The sequence below is a fragment of the Myotis brandtii genome, unplaced genomic scaffold (assembly GCF_000412655.1).
Source record: "Myotis brandtii unplaced genomic scaffold, ASM41265v1 scaffold441, whole genome shotgun sequence".
NCBI classification, from domain to species: domain Eukaryota; kingdom Metazoa; phylum Chordata; class Mammalia; order Chiroptera; family Vespertilionidae; genus Myotis; species Myotis brandtii.
This window is the reverse complement of record NW_005366873.1, coordinates 4,071,310-4,088,268: the sequence shown is the minus strand read 5'-3', so window position 1 is coordinate 4,088,268 and position 16,959 is coordinate 4,071,310. Positions and strand designations below refer to the sequence as shown.

The window sequence follows — 16,959 nt, the reverse complement described above, 5'->3', positions numbered from 1 at the left end:
ACAGAGAGCTTAAGTGAGTTACCCAAGGACACACAGCTGGGAAATGGCAGAGCTGCAATTACATGTAGGTGGCCAAATGCCATAGCACGTGCTGCCTTTACTAGAAGTTAGGGAGGGACGGGATGCAAAGGCCTCAGTGTTCCTGTTTGTCCAGGGTGGAGCGCCCCGAGGTGTTTGCACCCACAGACTCTGCCAAGGGAGATTAGATCTTCGGTCCACTCTGTCTTCTCTCCTGCCAAAAGCATCTACCAATCCTGGGACTTGGAAGGGAGGCGGTAAAGGAGAAGCAGCCACCACCCATAAATTATACGGGGTGCCCAGAGCATGGTGTGTCTCACTAGCCACTGTCCACCGTGTTTTGCTTCCACTGTAATAAAAATGGGCAGCAGTTGGCTGGCATCTGTCATCGAAGCATCTGAAAGGCCTCATAACCTGCTGCGTGACTTCGGTTCACCCAGCTGGTCAGCAGGAGGACTCTGGGTGCAAGGTTTATGTGCTAACTTGGCTTACACTTCCTTCTTGCTGGAATTACCTGCGTTTCAGTAGGAGTGGGACAGTGGGGGTTGAGGGGTCTGCACAGAGAACCCAGATTGGAATATCCTACGCGCATATCTTCTAGTCTGACCCAGGAGGTGGTGACAACGCTAAGTCCAAATAAGGAGCCCAGTTCTCAGATCCAAGCACATTGGAGAGTCACACTTTTGGCCAGCACGTTAGCATGCCACTTTGCAGGTCGTGTGCTCGGTCCAGAGGTGAATAGGACACAGTCTGTGTTAAGGCAGAGACCAAGGTCTAATGGTGGCAGCAGACCTACAAAAACGATTTGCAGACAGTGGAGCCCAGGCTGGAGCAGATGAGCTGCTCCGTGGGCAGTTAGCTCTGCACAGAGGACTATACCTTTGAGCTGAGCATTGAAAGTGGGGGAAACAGGTTGGGAAGAAGCAAGGGCAAAAGTGAGAAAGACTGGCTGGAGAACCTCCACATGACTGCATCTTTAGGGCATATTAAAGGATCCAGTTTTGACAAAGTAAAATCTTGGCTTTCCTGCAAACATAAAATGAATGCGTGTCCAAGCTACTATTTAAGTCATTAAGGAATGAGGGAACCAGTAAGATGTAAAAGCCAGCTCAGAGGAGAATGTAAAGATCAGGCAACATGTAGAGGCAGTCAGGAATGTGGACATGAATTTGCTAACAGAGGCAAGCTGACCCTTCCATGGAGAACCTGAAACCAGATAAAATTCCTTTGCATCTCTATGGACAAGAGTCACTTGCACGACTCTCAGTTATCTGCATTTACATGGTTGTAAAGCAGCTCAGTTCAAGTGCAAGTCCAGACTCTCCAGATACCAGAACCAGGGCGTTCTGGTAAATGGCCAGCATTCCATGGAAAGGACACCCGGCGATCTTTTTGCCCAGTGCACGTTGCCACAATTTGTCCTGACTGGCCTAGCAGGGGGAACGTCAGGAGAGGAGATTGGGGGATGGGTAGAGGGGACGTGAAGGACCTCGTGTGCCCCGCTGAGGGCTTGAACTGAATCCTGAGGACGTATGAACAAGTGGGTGTGTTTAAGAAGGGTGTACAGTCCTCCCTCAGTGTCCCTGGGGACTGGTTCCAGGATCGCCTGTAGATAATAAGATCCCAGGATGCTCAAATCCAGAGGTCCTCAAACTTTTTAAACAGGGGGCCAGTTCACTGTCCCTCAGACATTCCACACATGCGCACTGCGGGCCCGGGACGAGTCGGCTGCTAAGCAGGACAGGCAGCGGCAGCAAAAACACCCGGCGGGCTGGATAAATGTTTTCGACGGGCTGCATGTGGCCCATGGGCCGTAGCTTGAGGACACCTGCGAAATCCCTTATATGAGACAGTGCAGTATTTGCATATAACCTATACATATCCTTCCATGAATTCTTAAATCATCTCTAGATTACTTACATAATACCTAATACAACGTAAATGCTACGTGGATAGTTGTTATACTGTGCACTTTAGGGAATAATGGCAAGAAAAGAAAGTCTGTACATGTTTAGTGTAGATGCAACGATGCAGTATATGTCAACAACAACCTAACTTCAGTTTTGAGAATTTCTATCCGAGGTCGGTTCAATACGCAGATGAGGAACCTGCAGATAGAGGGCCAACCATGTATACCTGGAGATGTCCAAGGTGTTGGTGACAGGTCAGTGACTCAAGAAAAGGCACGAGGGGCCGAGAGCACGGACTCATGCCTCCAGTCTGGAACCATCTGTTCCCACCGCAGAAGGGTGGAGCTGCCCCTTCACACTCCAACCCACACTTCTGAGATTCTTCTTTAGAGACTGTTTCTCCTGCTGTGTAGCCACTCTTCGTCGCTTCGCACAACCCTTGCCCCCTTAAGGTGACACACATGGTAGGTCACCCTGAGAGCCCCTCATGCAGAAAAGATTCAGAAAGCCCTGTGGGTTCCCCACTATTCTGGCCCTCTAATTGGTCTGCCCCTCAGAGCCCTAGAGTGGGGTCAGTAGGGACTAGTAGGGGTCCCCAACAGACTTCTTCTGTGGGTCTGAAGCCAGGGGCCCACCATACGGTGGTGGAATACTAGCAGAACAGAGTTTTCCTCGCTGATCTCAGCTCTATGTTGTGATCTTGAGAACAACCCAGATCCCCACTGGGCCACCCAGGGCTCAGATTACAGACAGGAGGGACTGGACTTGGGAATGAAGGCCACGGGGCTGAGGAGGTGTCCCTGCCTTTCTTCTAACATGCCAGGCACCTCCCACCACCAGGCGCACCCCTGAGTCCATGTGGGTCCCTCCTCACCTCTGTCTTTAGGCATTGTCACATCCCCACAAGTTTATCCTGGCCACTGCACCCAATCACATGACACACTTCTCTTTCTTCCCTGCTTTCCTTTCCTGGTTAGCACCCATCTCCTTCTAACTGATCCCCTAACGCCTTTATTTATTTTATGTAGTGTCTGTGCCCCGCCCCAACCCCCACCTCCAAGTGTAATGCCCATGAGGGCAGGAATTTTTGTCTGCTGTGCTCACTGCTGTGTCCCTCATCCCGAGGTTAGAGTGGGCGTTCAGTGCGTGCCTGTTGAAGAAGTGAGTGACTGAGCCCGGACTCTGGAAGCCAAGGCCTGGCTTCTGAGAACCAGGTCACACCCTGTTCTTCTCTCCCTTAATTTTCTTGGTTGTGAAATGGCGTGATCACAAGGCTGTGGTAGGCCTTTAACGAGCGTGTGCTCATTAGAAACCCTCTGGGTCTCTGGAGAAGGGCCCGGGCTGGCGAAGCTAGCGTCTGTGCTCTCGGTGCTGTGGGTGGCCAGGTCCACGCAGGAGAGCCACCCTGCCTGCGAGACCATAGGCAGGAGGAGAGAAAGCAAGTCCGTGGCTGGAGAGACCGTGGGAGAGAAGCACTCCTCCACCTGCTGGGAGGGAGTCAGGGCTATACACCCAGATGCCTAGGGAGGGAAGCCAGGCGGGTGACCCAGAGCAGATGGAATGAGTGAAGCCAGGTGGAGAGAGGGGACCATGGCAGACCCAGGAGGAGGTGCCTTGTGTTGGGAGCAAGCAGCCAGCCACTGCTCAGCTCCATCCTGGGCCTGCCGTCCCGGAGCGCATGCCCTGGACTGTCAGAGCTCCTATTCCTTAGAGGAAGGCCAGAGCCCAGCCATCTGTTGAAATTTCCCACGTGTGAGAAACTATAGACCAAAACATGCCGGGGACAGATGGAGCCCAGAATGCAGCCACGGGTATAAACAATCCACGGGAAGGAGAAATGGGAAACCACTTATTCTCCCTTCAGAGCCCAGACAGAGACCCAAGCACACTGGGAGGCAGGTGCAAGCTTGTTATTCACTCCACCCGCTCCTCCCAACCTCCATTCTTTTACCGACTCGTCTCCATGGAGCACCCAGCACTGGCGCTCGGTTGTGAGTGAAGCTGAAATGACCCCTGATCTCGTGGAGCTCATGGTCAGTGGAAAGACAGACTAATCAAATAATTCCTCAAACGAGCAGGAGAGTGTGCGTGTTCGGTGCTAAGAAGGAGATGGAGGCACACGTTGCTGTCAGTGCCTGGAACTAATCAGAGGCTTCCCGAGGTTAGGATGTGACTGTTGAGATTTGAAGGAATGGTGGATATTTACCGGGTGGAAAGGAAGAAGAGCAGACGGAGGGAACAGCATGTGCAAAGGCCCAGTGGCTGGAGGCCAGTGCTGCTGGAGCAGAGGGACTGGGTTAGAATGGTCAACAAAGGCCACGTCATGAGGGGCCTTAGAGGCGGGTGAAGGCTGTCTGTTCATCCTAAGTGCAAGGGGAGGCAAATGGGATGTTTAAGGCAGCGGCACAGTGAGGATATGGTGGATTTTGTATTTTGGAGCGATCATTCTTGATTGCCTTGGGGAGAATAGGCTTGGGAGGAGGGAGGAGGTTACAGAGCAGAAGGGGGAGACCGGTTAGGAGGAGGTTTAGTGGTTGTGGGTCTGAAGCCAGGGGCCCACCATGTCCCTGTGGTGACAGAGCCCCTGCTTGCAACAATTGGGACCTAGTATCTTGGTCCATGAGCTGGTGTGGGCCGTGGGTGCATTGGTAGCCTGTGTCTGTTCCCCTTAAGCTGCTGCCAGCACCTGGAAGTTGTTCCAAGGCCAGGGGTGCGTGGAAAGCACTGCCCTGTCTGCTGTGTGTGCAGGGAGGAAGGGCAGGGTCCGCTTGGTGGGGGCTTCCGGCCGGGCCAGGCCGCCCTGCCCCTCCCAGCATGAACCAGAGGCTCTCCTTACTGTGTTGACCTAGGAGTGTGGCTGCAGGAACCGCTTGGGAAGGGGGAAGGTTATTTATTTTGACAAGGGAAGGCCATGGATAATTTATTCAGAGAGAGAAAAATAAAGAACAGCTGTCCCCTGTTGGTAGACGCTATGGGTTCTGATGGCTAAAATGGCATTTGGACCTGCTGTGCACTCAGGTTAGCTCCAAAGACGTGAGCAGGGATTTTGGTGGAATTTTGTGCTCCAAACACTGAAAGAATAAGGACTTGAGGATTTGAACTGTCTCCCCCCCCCCCCCCCCCCCCCATCCATGATAACTGGTTAAACCAGTTAGTTCTGAGCTTCTGCCCCAGCTGGCTCCTCTCAGCTCAGGAGGGGTGTGTCTGCTTTGAAGGAATCAGAAGTCATTTACTTCAAACCAACCTCAGCCAAAAATGTGGAGAAAATGCAACTTGCCCCTGGGGCCCCCAGGAATAGTCATTGATTTGGTGGCCAAAATTTAAATCACTGGAGAATATCCTCCCAAACTTCTGAAGCAGAAGTTGGAAGTTTTTTTCTACAAAACGTCAGATAGTAACTATGTTAGGCTATGAGGACCAAGGAGAAACTGGAAGATATTATAGAGGTACTTATATGATCGTTTAAAATGCAACTACTTAAAATGTGAAAAGCATCGTTAGCTCAGAGACTATAAAAAGAGGCACTGGGTCAGATTCGGCTCGAGGACTATAGTTTGCTGACCCCTGTGTTAAAGGCTGGTGAGAGACCCTAATTCGCAACCCAGACATTTGCTTTCAGTTGTTCCATTTCCCGGATGAGCACCATTATGAGCGACTTAATTTGAGGGAGGCATTAGAAGGAAGGGAGAAGAGAAGGGATGGCCAGTTGGGGCTATCGCTCCAGAACAGAGATAGGGCACAAGAGAGGTGAGAGGGCCACTGACAGGTGACAACCTCCTTCGTACCCACAAATGGGCTGCATGTGATTTTTTATGGCCAAGACAGATCTGTTGGGGAGATGTCCCCGTGATGGTTGTTCACCCCAGGGTCAGTTCACCCCGGGCCCTCTACTCACCCTCACTGTGTCCAGGTTTCACACCTGTAAGAAGTGCCCCGTTTGCCAGGGGTTTCCAACCTCCTAAAGGTATCCGTCCAGCCGTGAAGGCATTTCTGATTTCTGGGCCTCCATTAGTCTGTGTGACCTTGAACAAGTTACTTAGCCTCTCTGAGCCTCAGTTCCCTCCTCCGTACAATGAAGATGATAAGAGTCCCTGCCTCTGAGGGGTTTTGTGAGGATAGAAGAAACGTATGTGCAACACTCCTGGCAGCTGTTAGCTGTGCTCAGTATCATTGTTTCTCTCGGTGTTCCTTTCTCTCTTTGCCGCGGCCGACTGTTGATTTGGTTTGTTCTGTTCTTCCTTTGGCGAGGTCGGAAAGGGGGACGTGGAAGAGAGACCCCCGTCGGTGGACCGGCATGAGAGAGAAGCAGAGTTCTCTGATCCAGAAAATACAAGAACAAAGAAGGTAAAGTTTGTCGCAGATGCCGACAGTGTAGCCCTGTCTGCACAACAGTCATCGGGGACCAAGGCTACAGAGTCCCCGTCCCGCCCAGCGACGCCTGCTCTGTGGGACGTGCTCGAGGGCCCACCAGTGGTTCCATGAATGAAGCCGCGTCCCAGCACGTCCTGGAGGAACGGCTCTGCCTGCGCTCTCTGTGTGCTCCTTATGGGGAGATCTTGACCGCGTGCCTGGGCTCTGCCGTACTCTCCAGCAAGTTGGCTGCGCTCATACAAGAAAACATGTGCCCAAAAAAAGACTCGGGCTTCAGAGCCAGGTGCCCAAAATAGGCAGGTCCCTTGAGAGAGGCTGGGACAGGAAGGGGGGCTCTGGGCACTCAATCTGGGGCCATGACCTCAGCAGGCCCAGACCCTGGGATTAACAAGACATCTCCTGTGCTCGTAAAGATTATTTTACACAATCAAAGTGGAAAAAAAACACCAAAACCCAGTTAGAGTGCTGGGGATGCCACAGCTCAAAGAAATGTCCCTGGAATGTGGCCAGCTTCGTGCCTTCCCGGTCAGGAGAGGCGGAGGGATGGGTATCGCTGGCCAGGAAGCTGATCTCCTAAATCTGGCTGTTGGGCCCGTAGGCTGCTGGAGATACGGGGGGACAATTTCAGGAGGGGCCGACTATGAGCCGGGCTGTGGAAGTTGCACCCTTGCTGGGAGAGGGTGCTTGGGGGAATTTTAGGGGGGACTTTGCCGCAGTTACATTTAGTGATGCTTTACATACAAGGAAATCACCCAAACAAGTTGATCTATTTAGAGTTTACAGATGAATCATCCATCCAAAAACCGTTTATTGGGCACCTATTACGTACCAGTAGTCGAAAGGATTTGTGTCACTTTAAACAGTGGTAGATTAAGCATTAAGGGCTTATTCCAAATGCTGTGCTCAGTTTTGAGCCTCATCCTAGGGATGAATCAGTGATGTGGGACTCGGGTGGTCCCCAGGAAATGCTCCCAGGTAGAGGTAAGAATGCTCAGGATTGCTCTGATTTGAGGGGACCTGGGGTTGAGACTTGTGCCCTCTGGTGGAAGACCGAGACCTGCTCCTCAGCCACCCTCTGACCTCCGTCCTGTGTTTTTATTCAGGATCAAGACTGGGAGAGTGGAAGCGAAGCAGAGGACGAGAGCTGGTACCCCACAAACATGGAGGAGCTGGTTACGGTGGACGAGGTGGGGGAGGAAGAAGATTTTATTATGGAACCGGACATCCCAGAGCTGGAAGAGATCGTGCCCATTGACCAGAAGGACAAATTGTGCCCAGAAATGTGTTCCTGTGTGACAACCGCCTTACACCTGGACTTGGCCAAGGATTTCACCAAGGAGGGCGTCAAGACCATAGGTAACGGGGCTACGGAAATCAGCCCCAAGTCTCCCAAAGAAGGGCCGTCTGCCCCCACGAGCTGTCCCAGTGACATGGACGTGGAAATGCCTGGCCTAAATCTGGAGGCTGAGCAGAAGCCAGCTGAATGCGAGACTGGCCTCTCGCTGGAGGGTTCAGATTGCTACGAGAAGCAGGCAAAGGGAGCAGAGAGCTCAGATGTTCGTCTGTCCCCTACACTCCAGCAAATGTCTTCCCCCAAGCCAGCTGAGGAGAGGGCCCGGCAGCCTAGCCCGTGTCTTGACGACAGCAAGGCCACGGGGACTCCCGAGGATGGGGCTTGTGGAGGCAGCCCCCTGGAAGAAAAAGCCGGCCCCCGCACCGACACCGACCCCCAAAGCCAGGCTTGCCGAGGAGTGTCGACCCAGGGTAACTACCTCCCTTTTTTCCTGTGTGCGTGGGCAGATGGGGCCACCGCTCACCTAGAGAAGGGAGTGGGCCAGAACGGACATGAGTAAGGTCTCGACCAGCATTTAGGCAGGTGCAGAAAGTGAGCTGCTAAACGCCTGGTTAAAATGTTGGAGCTTTTAGGCAAATGGTGCAGAGGAAATCAGATAGGAGGTCACATGTGTTCTGAAAAGCAAACTCAGATAGGGCGGGCTTCTCTGAATTTATGGGAGCCCAGATGGGCACTGACAATGAAAATTAGCAAAAAGTTTTGAATTATCAGCCAAAGTTCCCGGGGGCAGCCAGCCGGCCTCTGTCTGCAGGACAGAGGACCACCCAGGCTGCTATTTCTGTGAGGCCCCAGGGAGGGGAACGGGATGGGGGTGGGGGAGACAGTGGGAGGCCCAGGAAGGAGCGGGCAGGGGGAAGAATGAGGGGCTCACGAAGGGGGATGCCCGTCCCCCTTCTTCCCACCTCAGACCCACTTTTCTCCAGGGTCTGATGGTGAGGCAGGACTCGCCCCGGACCTTCCGCCGGAGGGGATGCTGTGTCTGTGCCTGGCACTATGACATCATGAAAAACAGAGTTTAAAATAGGCTGAGCCCTGTGCTCTCTGCCAAGTGGAAACTAAGATCCATCCAGGGCTCGGGGGGCAGGAAGGGGGAGTTGCCGTCCACGTCCTCCCAGGGAGGAGAAGTAGAGGTTCGTGTCACAGAAAGCCTGCAGCCTTTGAGAGGCTGCAGTACGGGGGACAGGCTGAAGTGGGGGAGCAGAGACTAAGGGAGAGGCGTCACAGTAAACATCCCCACCCGGTGCCGTGTTGGCACAGCGCTGGGGAGCTGGGCTCGGGCTTTCCTCTGTGTCAGGCTGACCTGAGCTGTTTTCCACCTGCGTGGCTCTGAGTCTCCATGGAAACCCTGTCATGTGCTGCCTTGTTGCTAGAGAAACGCCGGAGCCTGGCTGTATCCAGAGAAGGCCAAGAATAAAGGAGTGAAACGTTCACCTTGCTCCAATGGAACGCCCCCCCATACTTTTTTTTCATGGTATAGGTCTCAACATGCACTGGCATGCGTGGCTCTTTAGCTCACCCCGGGTTTGGAGTTCATATTTAATAACACAAGCGTGGGGTGAGAGAAAGGCATGGCCTGTCCCAGCAGCCTCGGTGCCCCTGTGGACGTCAGCACAATGTAATTGCCCGTCAGTAATTCTTCCTCCTGCAGAGATGGGGTGATACCGAGTTGGGGGGAATGGGTGCGATCCTCCCCACCCAAGGCATCAGCAGTCCCTCCCCTCCCCCCGGGCCCAATGCAAAGACTGGCCACGTTGTCCTGCGTGGTGTTCTCTTGGCAATGGGAAAAGCTCTTCAGTTATAGCGCTCGGGTTCTAACGAGCAGTCCTGGCCCTGGTCCGGTGTAATGAAGCAGTCCCAGGGGCCAGCCCTGATCCCGCAGCGCAGCCAAGGGCATTTCAGGGGTTGGCGGAGGCATGTCGTGTTTCATCACTTCTTTGCTTTGGCTCCTGTTTCGCAGAAAACTCCAGGTACCTGGAAATGAAGTCCCTGAACGTGCGGTCACCGGAGTACACGGAAGTGGAGCTGAAACAGCCCCTTTCTTTGCCTTCCTGGGAACCGGAGGATGTGTTCAGTGAACTCAGCATTCCTCTCGGTAGGTGCTTCCCGAGAATCAGCCCCGGGAAGTGAGAGCTCCCTAGTAACGCCTAAGAGCTTGACACTTGGTCCATGTCTGATGCAATAACCCACGTTGGCAAGGTGCTACCTTAAAGCCTCTTGCAATGGCAGGCTCCCGTAGGAGAGCAGCGACGCTGGGGACCGGGCCTTGAACAGCACTCCCCGGGAGCCAGAGCTCGGGGGGCTGCTTCCCTGCCAGGAAAGGGTTTCTTCCTGACCCGCAGCCCTTACCGGGCAGGGAAGCAGAGGCCCCACGGCCGCGCTGCTTCTGTCTTCCCTGTGGTCCTTGCCACAGCCCTTCTCGGAACAGGGCTACCTCTTCTCTCTTGAGGGTGATTAGCTTCTCTGAGGCCATGATGCTGAATGGGCTGTGTTGGGGGGCGGGCTCTATGTAATTGACTGTGGCTTCTCTGAGGCCATGATGCTGAATGGGCTGTGTTGGGGTTCTATGTAATTGACAGTGGGGGCACTGAACCGAGAGGGACCTGGGCCCCATCCTTCTCCACTTACTGGGTGAGTGCTTATCCTCAGGCATGTCGTGCCCAGAAATGGTTTTTGTTTTGGGGTATTTTCCCCCCAGTCACTTCAAGCCCTTTAGTAACAAGTTGACTAATGAGAGAGAGAGAGAGAGAGAGAGAGAGAGAGAGAGAGCGATACTTTTCTCAGAGAGCTTGGGAGTGGGAGGTACTGTCAGGGTTCACATGGCCAGGGAAGGCAACCCAGCCAGAGGCAGAATAGAGATCAGGCCTCTGTCCAGGGGAGTAGCTGGTGGCGTGAGACGGGCAGGTCTGCAGGGTCGGGGACACTGAGGGGGGGATGGCTTAGCTCCCAGGCAAAGGAATGGCACCGCCTCACACAGAGCAATGGGTTGGGCGTTCCTGGGCCTTAGTCTCCCCCTCTGGAATGTGGAAATGGACCAGATCGGTGGTTTTTCAATGGCAGAAGGAAGTGTTGGAGTGGGGCAGGGAGGGAGGTTAGTAATAGAGGCACCTAGGACAGATTTTCGAAAAGGAGAGTTAACTAGAGTTTCAGGGTAGGGAGTGGAGGTCCTTTAAGAAGGACCGTGGGAGCTGCTGACACCACCGCTAAGCCAGCGACGCCCACTTCAGCCAACATCATCTTTGAGTGTTTGCGTTGACTCTGAAAGGTTGGAAAGTGGTCAGACAAAGGAGTAGCAGCTGCTCAGAGAGGAGCTTGGGAAGGTGCCGTCAGGAAGTAGGCGAAGTGTGGGCTATGTCATGGCCACTGCAATGACCACGTGTCTGCTCCATCAGGGAGGTCAGTATGGAGGGTCACCCATTTCGTCATGCTTCTCTTCTTCTTTTCATTTTTTAAAGAAGTTTTTTATTCTTTCTGTTCTCCAAGTGTATCTTTTTCATAAAGTCAGATGGAAAAGAAAATGTCCTTTTTTTTTTTTTTTTAAAGGGATAAATTTGCTGCATAGCCTCCAGCATGCCTCAGGATAAAAACTAAAAAGAAGACACACTGACCTTAGAATGAACTAAGTTGACTGCACAAGGGGCCTGGGTGTTGTAACTCTGGGAAATAGTGGCAAAGGCCGCCTTTCAGGAAAAAGGTGCTAGACAGTTCATCCATGCATTCTTCATGCATTCAGTCCGTCAGCAGCACCTACTGTGTGCACGGCTCTGTCCTGGGTACTCCAGGGGTCGGGGAGGGACGGAGAAATGTAACACAAGTCTCTTGTCATTCAAGGAGTTGGAATCTAATTGACACACAGAAGCAAAAAATAAGAACAAAATCTGCTACCTTATAATTTGTATCTTTTTATTATTGTTTTTCATTATAAAAAGTGTGAAAGATTACTGTAACAAATTTTAAAACTAAGAACCACATAAAGATTGAATGTCGTATCTCTTCCCCCAGCCTCTCCCCAACTCCAGAGGCAGCCACTGTCATATCCTCAAAAAGTTTTCCTCCCACAAAAATAGGATCACACTATATACATAATGTTCAACAATTTGCTTTTTAAATCTAACAGTGAATCTTAGAGGTCTCTTCATATCAGTACATAGAAAATTCCTTCTTTTTAACCACTGCAAATACTCCATCTTAAAAGATGCACTGTAACTTATTGAACCATTGTACCGGTGAATACTTAGCATGTTTTAAATCTTTTCCCCCATTATTAAAATGCTTTAATAACTTAGCTTTTATCATTTGCCATGCAGGCACCATTCCTGGTGTGTTGCATGTATTATCTCAGTTAGCTCTCTGAAAACTCCTATGAGGCCAGTAATATTTTTATTCCTGTTTCCCAGATCAGAAATCTGAGATGCAGGGTTACAAAGCTACAGATTGGCCAGGACTGGGGTCGGGATTTCAATCCCAGTAGTTTCACTCTAGGACCAGGCTGCCTCTGTGCTCTGCGACCTCCTAGGCGAGCTGTCACCTTTGTCTGTGTGCCAGTGTTTCTGGAGGGCAGCGTCCTGGCCTGGGGGTTGTGTGGTCATATGTATTTGCAATTTAGATGTTCATAATTGCTACTAAATTGCACTCCAGGAGGATTACACTGGTTTTAACTGCTACCTTGAGTGAAAGTTCTCATTCTCCACATCCCAGCCAACATTGGATACTACCAGCTTTTTTTTTTTAATATATTTTTATTTATTTCAGAGAGGAAGGGAGAGGGAGATAGAAACATCATTGATGAGAGAGAATCATTGATCAGCTGCCTCCTGCACACCCCTTACTGGGGATAGAGCCCGAAACCCGGGCATATGCCCTTGACCGGACGAACCTGGGACCCTTCAGTCCTCAGGCTGTCACTCTATCCACTGAGCCAAACCGGCTAGGGCTACTACTACCTTTTAATTTTCACCAACCTGTTAGGAGGAATGCGGTATCTCCTTCTGATTTTTGAAGCACCTCTAGTAAGATGTAATTGATGTACAGTGACGTGCACACATTTGAAGTGTACTGTCTGATCAGTTTTGTCAAATGTATATGCCTGTGAGATCGTCACCACAATCGGGATAATGAACATATTCATCACCCTTCCACCCCCTCCCCCTCACCACCCCGTTTCCTGATACTCCTCTGAAAACCCTCCCTTTTCATACCTCAATCCCAGGTAACCACTGATGCCAATTTGGTTGCTAACTACTAGTTTGCATTCTAGAATTTTATATAGAGGGAACATGCGGTATGACTGTTTTGGCCTGGCTTCTTTCACTCAGCGTAATTGTTTTGAGATTCCTCTGAATTGTTGGGCGTGTCCACAGTTGGTTTCTTTTTATTGTGGAGGAGTATTGCACTGTGGATACCACATTTGGTTTATTCATTCATCCGTGGATGGGCATTTGGGTCATTTCGGTTTGGCGCTGTTAAAAATGGTAGCTTCGTACTTGATTATCGTCTTTGATTCACTTTGAAACCCATGATCTCATTGATCTCTGGGGGTGGGGAGGGGTGTGTGGTACTATTTTCCACATTTGACAGGCGAGGAAACTGAGGCCCAGAGACTTACCTAGGACCACACGGCGAGTTCAGGTCAGAACTGAAGATTTCTAACCTGAGACCACTCTGCCCACCTCTCCCCCCAGTTCAGGCGCCGTGTAGGGAAGGTATTTGCATGCTATGGTTCAGAGCATGGACTGCGGAACCTGACTCCCTGGGTTCAAACCCAGCTGGCGGGGGGGCAAAGAGCAGCTTATTTCACCTCTCTGCTTGGCGTTTTTCATTTATAAATCAGGCATCAGGCATAGTCAGAGGAGCCTACCATGCCAGGTTATTTTGAGGATTAAATGAATGAATACTTGTGAGGTTTTAGTGTCTTCCAGTGGGAGGTACTTAGAAAGGGTTTTTCCTGAAGGAGTTATTGAGACCTACTATGCTTCCTCTCACTGGGGCTGCATAACCCTTCACCCTCCAGGATCGGCCGCTGTTGCAGAGGGACTTCTAGAAAGGTGGGAATGACTTCCTGGCTTTGTCCCTGTGGAGAGCAGAGAGGCAGAATGAGGAGTGCCAAGGTCTGGGCACACCATGAGGAGGAATGGGAGGTGAAGTCCCCTTGCTCAGGGACTGGGATAGGCATGGGGGGGCCCCTGGGTGACCCCAGGCAGTGCGAGCCTGCCCAGGCCTGCTCTTAACCAGAACCAAAGGGCATTGCCTGCAAAAAGAAGCTTCCCCTCCACCCATCCCAGGCTTTGCTGAGATGACGGAGTTGTAATTACCGCCAGGAGCTATTATTAGAAGGCAAATGCAGCTTTAATTATTGCACTTAAAGAGGCTGGAAAGCGGGAGGACCAAGTGGCTCCAGAACCTGTCGGGGCTGTGGCAGTTTTTCTTGATGCTGCCGCTTCCCTGGGCTCTCACATTCCAGAGGCGACCTGAGGCCGTGTTGGCCTCCCAGTGCCTGTGGCAACTCCCAGGTACGTGGGGGAGTTACCAGGTATCTGGGGATCCTCTCCGTCCGACTTCCCAGTGCTGTCTCTCCACTGCCTGGTACTTCTGATGGGCCGCTGGGCAGGGCATCGAGGAGAGCTGCTGCCAAACCGTGGAGTCTTGGCTCCCCGGCCTGGCCCCGTGAAAGGATGGAGGGCAGGAAGGCAAATGCGTAGGAGGTTGGCCTCTGTAGAGAAATGTTTAACGTGTGTGGAAACAGATTTTCTGAGCACCAGGCAAAATGGGAGGTGCTTCCCTATAGCACCATTTGTGGTATGATTATTCCTGTTTTCCCGATGAGGAAACTCATCTCAGGAAGTTGAGTAGCCCGGTTGGTGTGGCTCAGTGGTTGGGCGTCAAACTCTGAACCAGGAGGTCATGGTTCGATTCCTAGTCAGGGCTCATGCCCGGGTTGTGGGCTCGGTCCCCAGTAGGGGGTGTGCAGGAGGCAGCCTGTCAATGATTCTCTGTCATCATTGATGTTTCTCTCTCTCTCTCTCTCTCTCTCTCTATCTATCTATCTATCTCTCCCTCTCTCCCTCCCTCTCCTTATCTTTCTGAAATCTATTTAAAAATATATTTTAAAAAAAGAAAAGAAAGTTGAACAGTGTAATGTATCTGAGATCACACTGGGTAAGGAAAAGAGCTAGGTCTGTCTGACTCTTTCATTTTCCTCCCACTACGCTGTGGCTTCCGAGCTCTTTGGCAATGGGAGCTTTTGTGGAAGTGAAATCTCACCCGGGAGACCACAGGCAGTAGCTGTGCTGCTTGGGTTGAAAGGGGCCGGGCTGCCACCTCAGGCCCTGCTGGGGACCAGGCAAGGGCTGGAGGCCTCTTGGGAAACCTGGAGCATGCTGGAGGCCTCAGCCAGGGTCTGCAGGGCAAACCCAAGGCTGCTTTCCTGGAGCCAGCCAGTTGGCGACCCTGCAGGGTCTGGGACAGGGCAGAGGGGTTGGGGTGGCCCTGATCACAGGCCTGCGTCTGCTCCCGTGGCCTCGGGCGGTGCTTCTCCTTTTCTAGTTGCCTTTATCTTGTCCTGTGTGAGCCTCACCCGGGAGACCACAGGCAGTAGCTGTGCTGCTTGGGTTGAAAGGGGCCGGGCTGCCACCTCAGGCCCTGCTGGGGACCAGGCAAGGGCTGGAGGCCTCTTGGGAAACCTGGAGCATCCTGGAGGTCTCAGCCAGGGTCTGCAGGGCAAACCCAAGGCTGCTTTCCTGGAGCCAGCCAGTTGGCGACCCTGCAGGGTCCGGGACAGGGCAGAAGGGTTGGGGTGGCCCTGATCACAGGCCTGCGTCGGCTCCCGTGGCCTCAGGCGGTGCTTCTCCTTTTCTAGTTGGCTTTATCTTGTCCTGTGTGAGCCTCTGCTCGCTGCAGCAGCAGCCAGGGCCCGCTTGTGAGGTGGAACGGCCAACTGCCCACTCCCAGGCACAGCAGGGAGAGTGGGCGGAGGGTGAGGAGGGAAGGACTCAGCCTCCCTCTGGGCAGCGAGGCCTGAGTGAGGCGGCCTCCCTTCTGGGGACGGCTGTAGACAGCTGAGGCTGAGGGCAGGGCAGTGTGTGCGTGGCAGTTGGAGAGAACTGGGGGAGGAGGGGGCCCAGGCCGGAACCGCAGAGGAGCAATCCGTCCAGGCAGGAGTGGGCAGGCCTCGGCACCCTCCTCCCTCAGGCCTGCCCTGCACACTGAAAAGTGGCTTTTTTTTTAATAGAAAAAAAGTTGTAATTACAAGCTTTTGCTTCCCTATGACGGGGTCTCCTGGGCACTCAGATGAAAGGAAAGGAAGCCACAGACTTGGGGTCACACGCAGTGCCTGGTAGAGGCCTGGCCTGGGTCCCCCTCTGCAAGAAGCTACACTTCCCGGCTTCCCTGGTGTGACCTCCCAGGCTCCCTGTCCCCTCTGCCCCTGCTCCTCACCCTCCACCCCCTCTCCCTGCGGTGGGAGTTAACCCAGCCCCCCATTCCCTCCTCCCAGCGTGGCCAGCTCTCCGCCCACCCCCAGGAGGGCAGTGGGAGCTAACCAGCCGGCTGTGGCTGCAGCAAAGCCCAGTGTCAGCACATGCAGGGAGGGTGGGCCCTGGTCCCATGCTGGGTCCTGCCTCTCAGCCCTCACGCCCTGCTCTCCAGCTGGCGCCCTGCAGTCAGATGCCTGAGAAACTGAGGCGAGGGAGGGGGTCAGCTGACTCTCCCAGTCACATAGGTGCTCAGCGCCCGGTCTGTGCCCACTCTGCTGGCAGTGTCTTCGAGAGGGAAACTGTGCCCCTAAAACACCATGGTGGAGGCTGGAGCAGCCACCGTCCCTTCAAAGATGAATTTCCTGGGCTGGCCTCTCAGCCCTCACGCCCTGCTCTCCAGCTGGCGCCGTGCAGTCAGGTGCCTGAGAAACTGAGGCAAGGGAGGGGGTCAGCTGACTCTCCCAGTCTGTGCCCTCTCATCTTTCCACTCTGCTGGCAGTGTCTTCGAGAGGGAAACTGCGCCCCTAAAACACCGTGGTGGAGGCTGGAGCAGCCACCATTTCTTCAAAGATGAATTTCCTGGGCTAAGACACTCACTTGTCTGGCTGTTGGGCCACTGTTTTCTTTCCTTAGAATCCAAAGGCCTCCCAGAATCCTGGGACTTAAAAATGACACATGAAATACTGTGAATTGATAGTTCAGATGTAAAGACTGGAGAAAGTGGGGCAATGTTTATGATATACTAGCAGTGGTTGGCAAACTGCGGCTCGGCAAACCGCGGCTCTCGAGCCACATGCAGCTCTTTGGCCCCTTGAGTGTGGCTCTTCCACAAAATACC

The 16,959-nt window shown here is 52.9% G+C and overlaps 1 protein-coding gene across 1 annotated transcript in view; it reads left to right on the top strand.

Annotated features, from left to right (window-relative positions):
* The window catches only part of RBM20 (RNA binding motif protein 20), a 180,362-nt gene that overhangs the window by 156,649 nt on the left and 6,754 nt on the right, over window positions 1-16,959 (top strand). Inside the window, exons 10-12 of the mRNA XM_014546413.1 lie at window positions 6,177-6,272; window positions 7,403-8,063; window positions 9,611-9,745. Of these exons, the coding sequence (XP_014401899.1) occupies window positions 6,177-6,272; window positions 7,403-8,063; window positions 9,611-9,745 (892 nt within the window). The remainder of the gene's footprint in view (window positions 1-6,176; window positions 6,273-7,402; window positions 8,064-9,610; window positions 9,746-16,959) is intronic.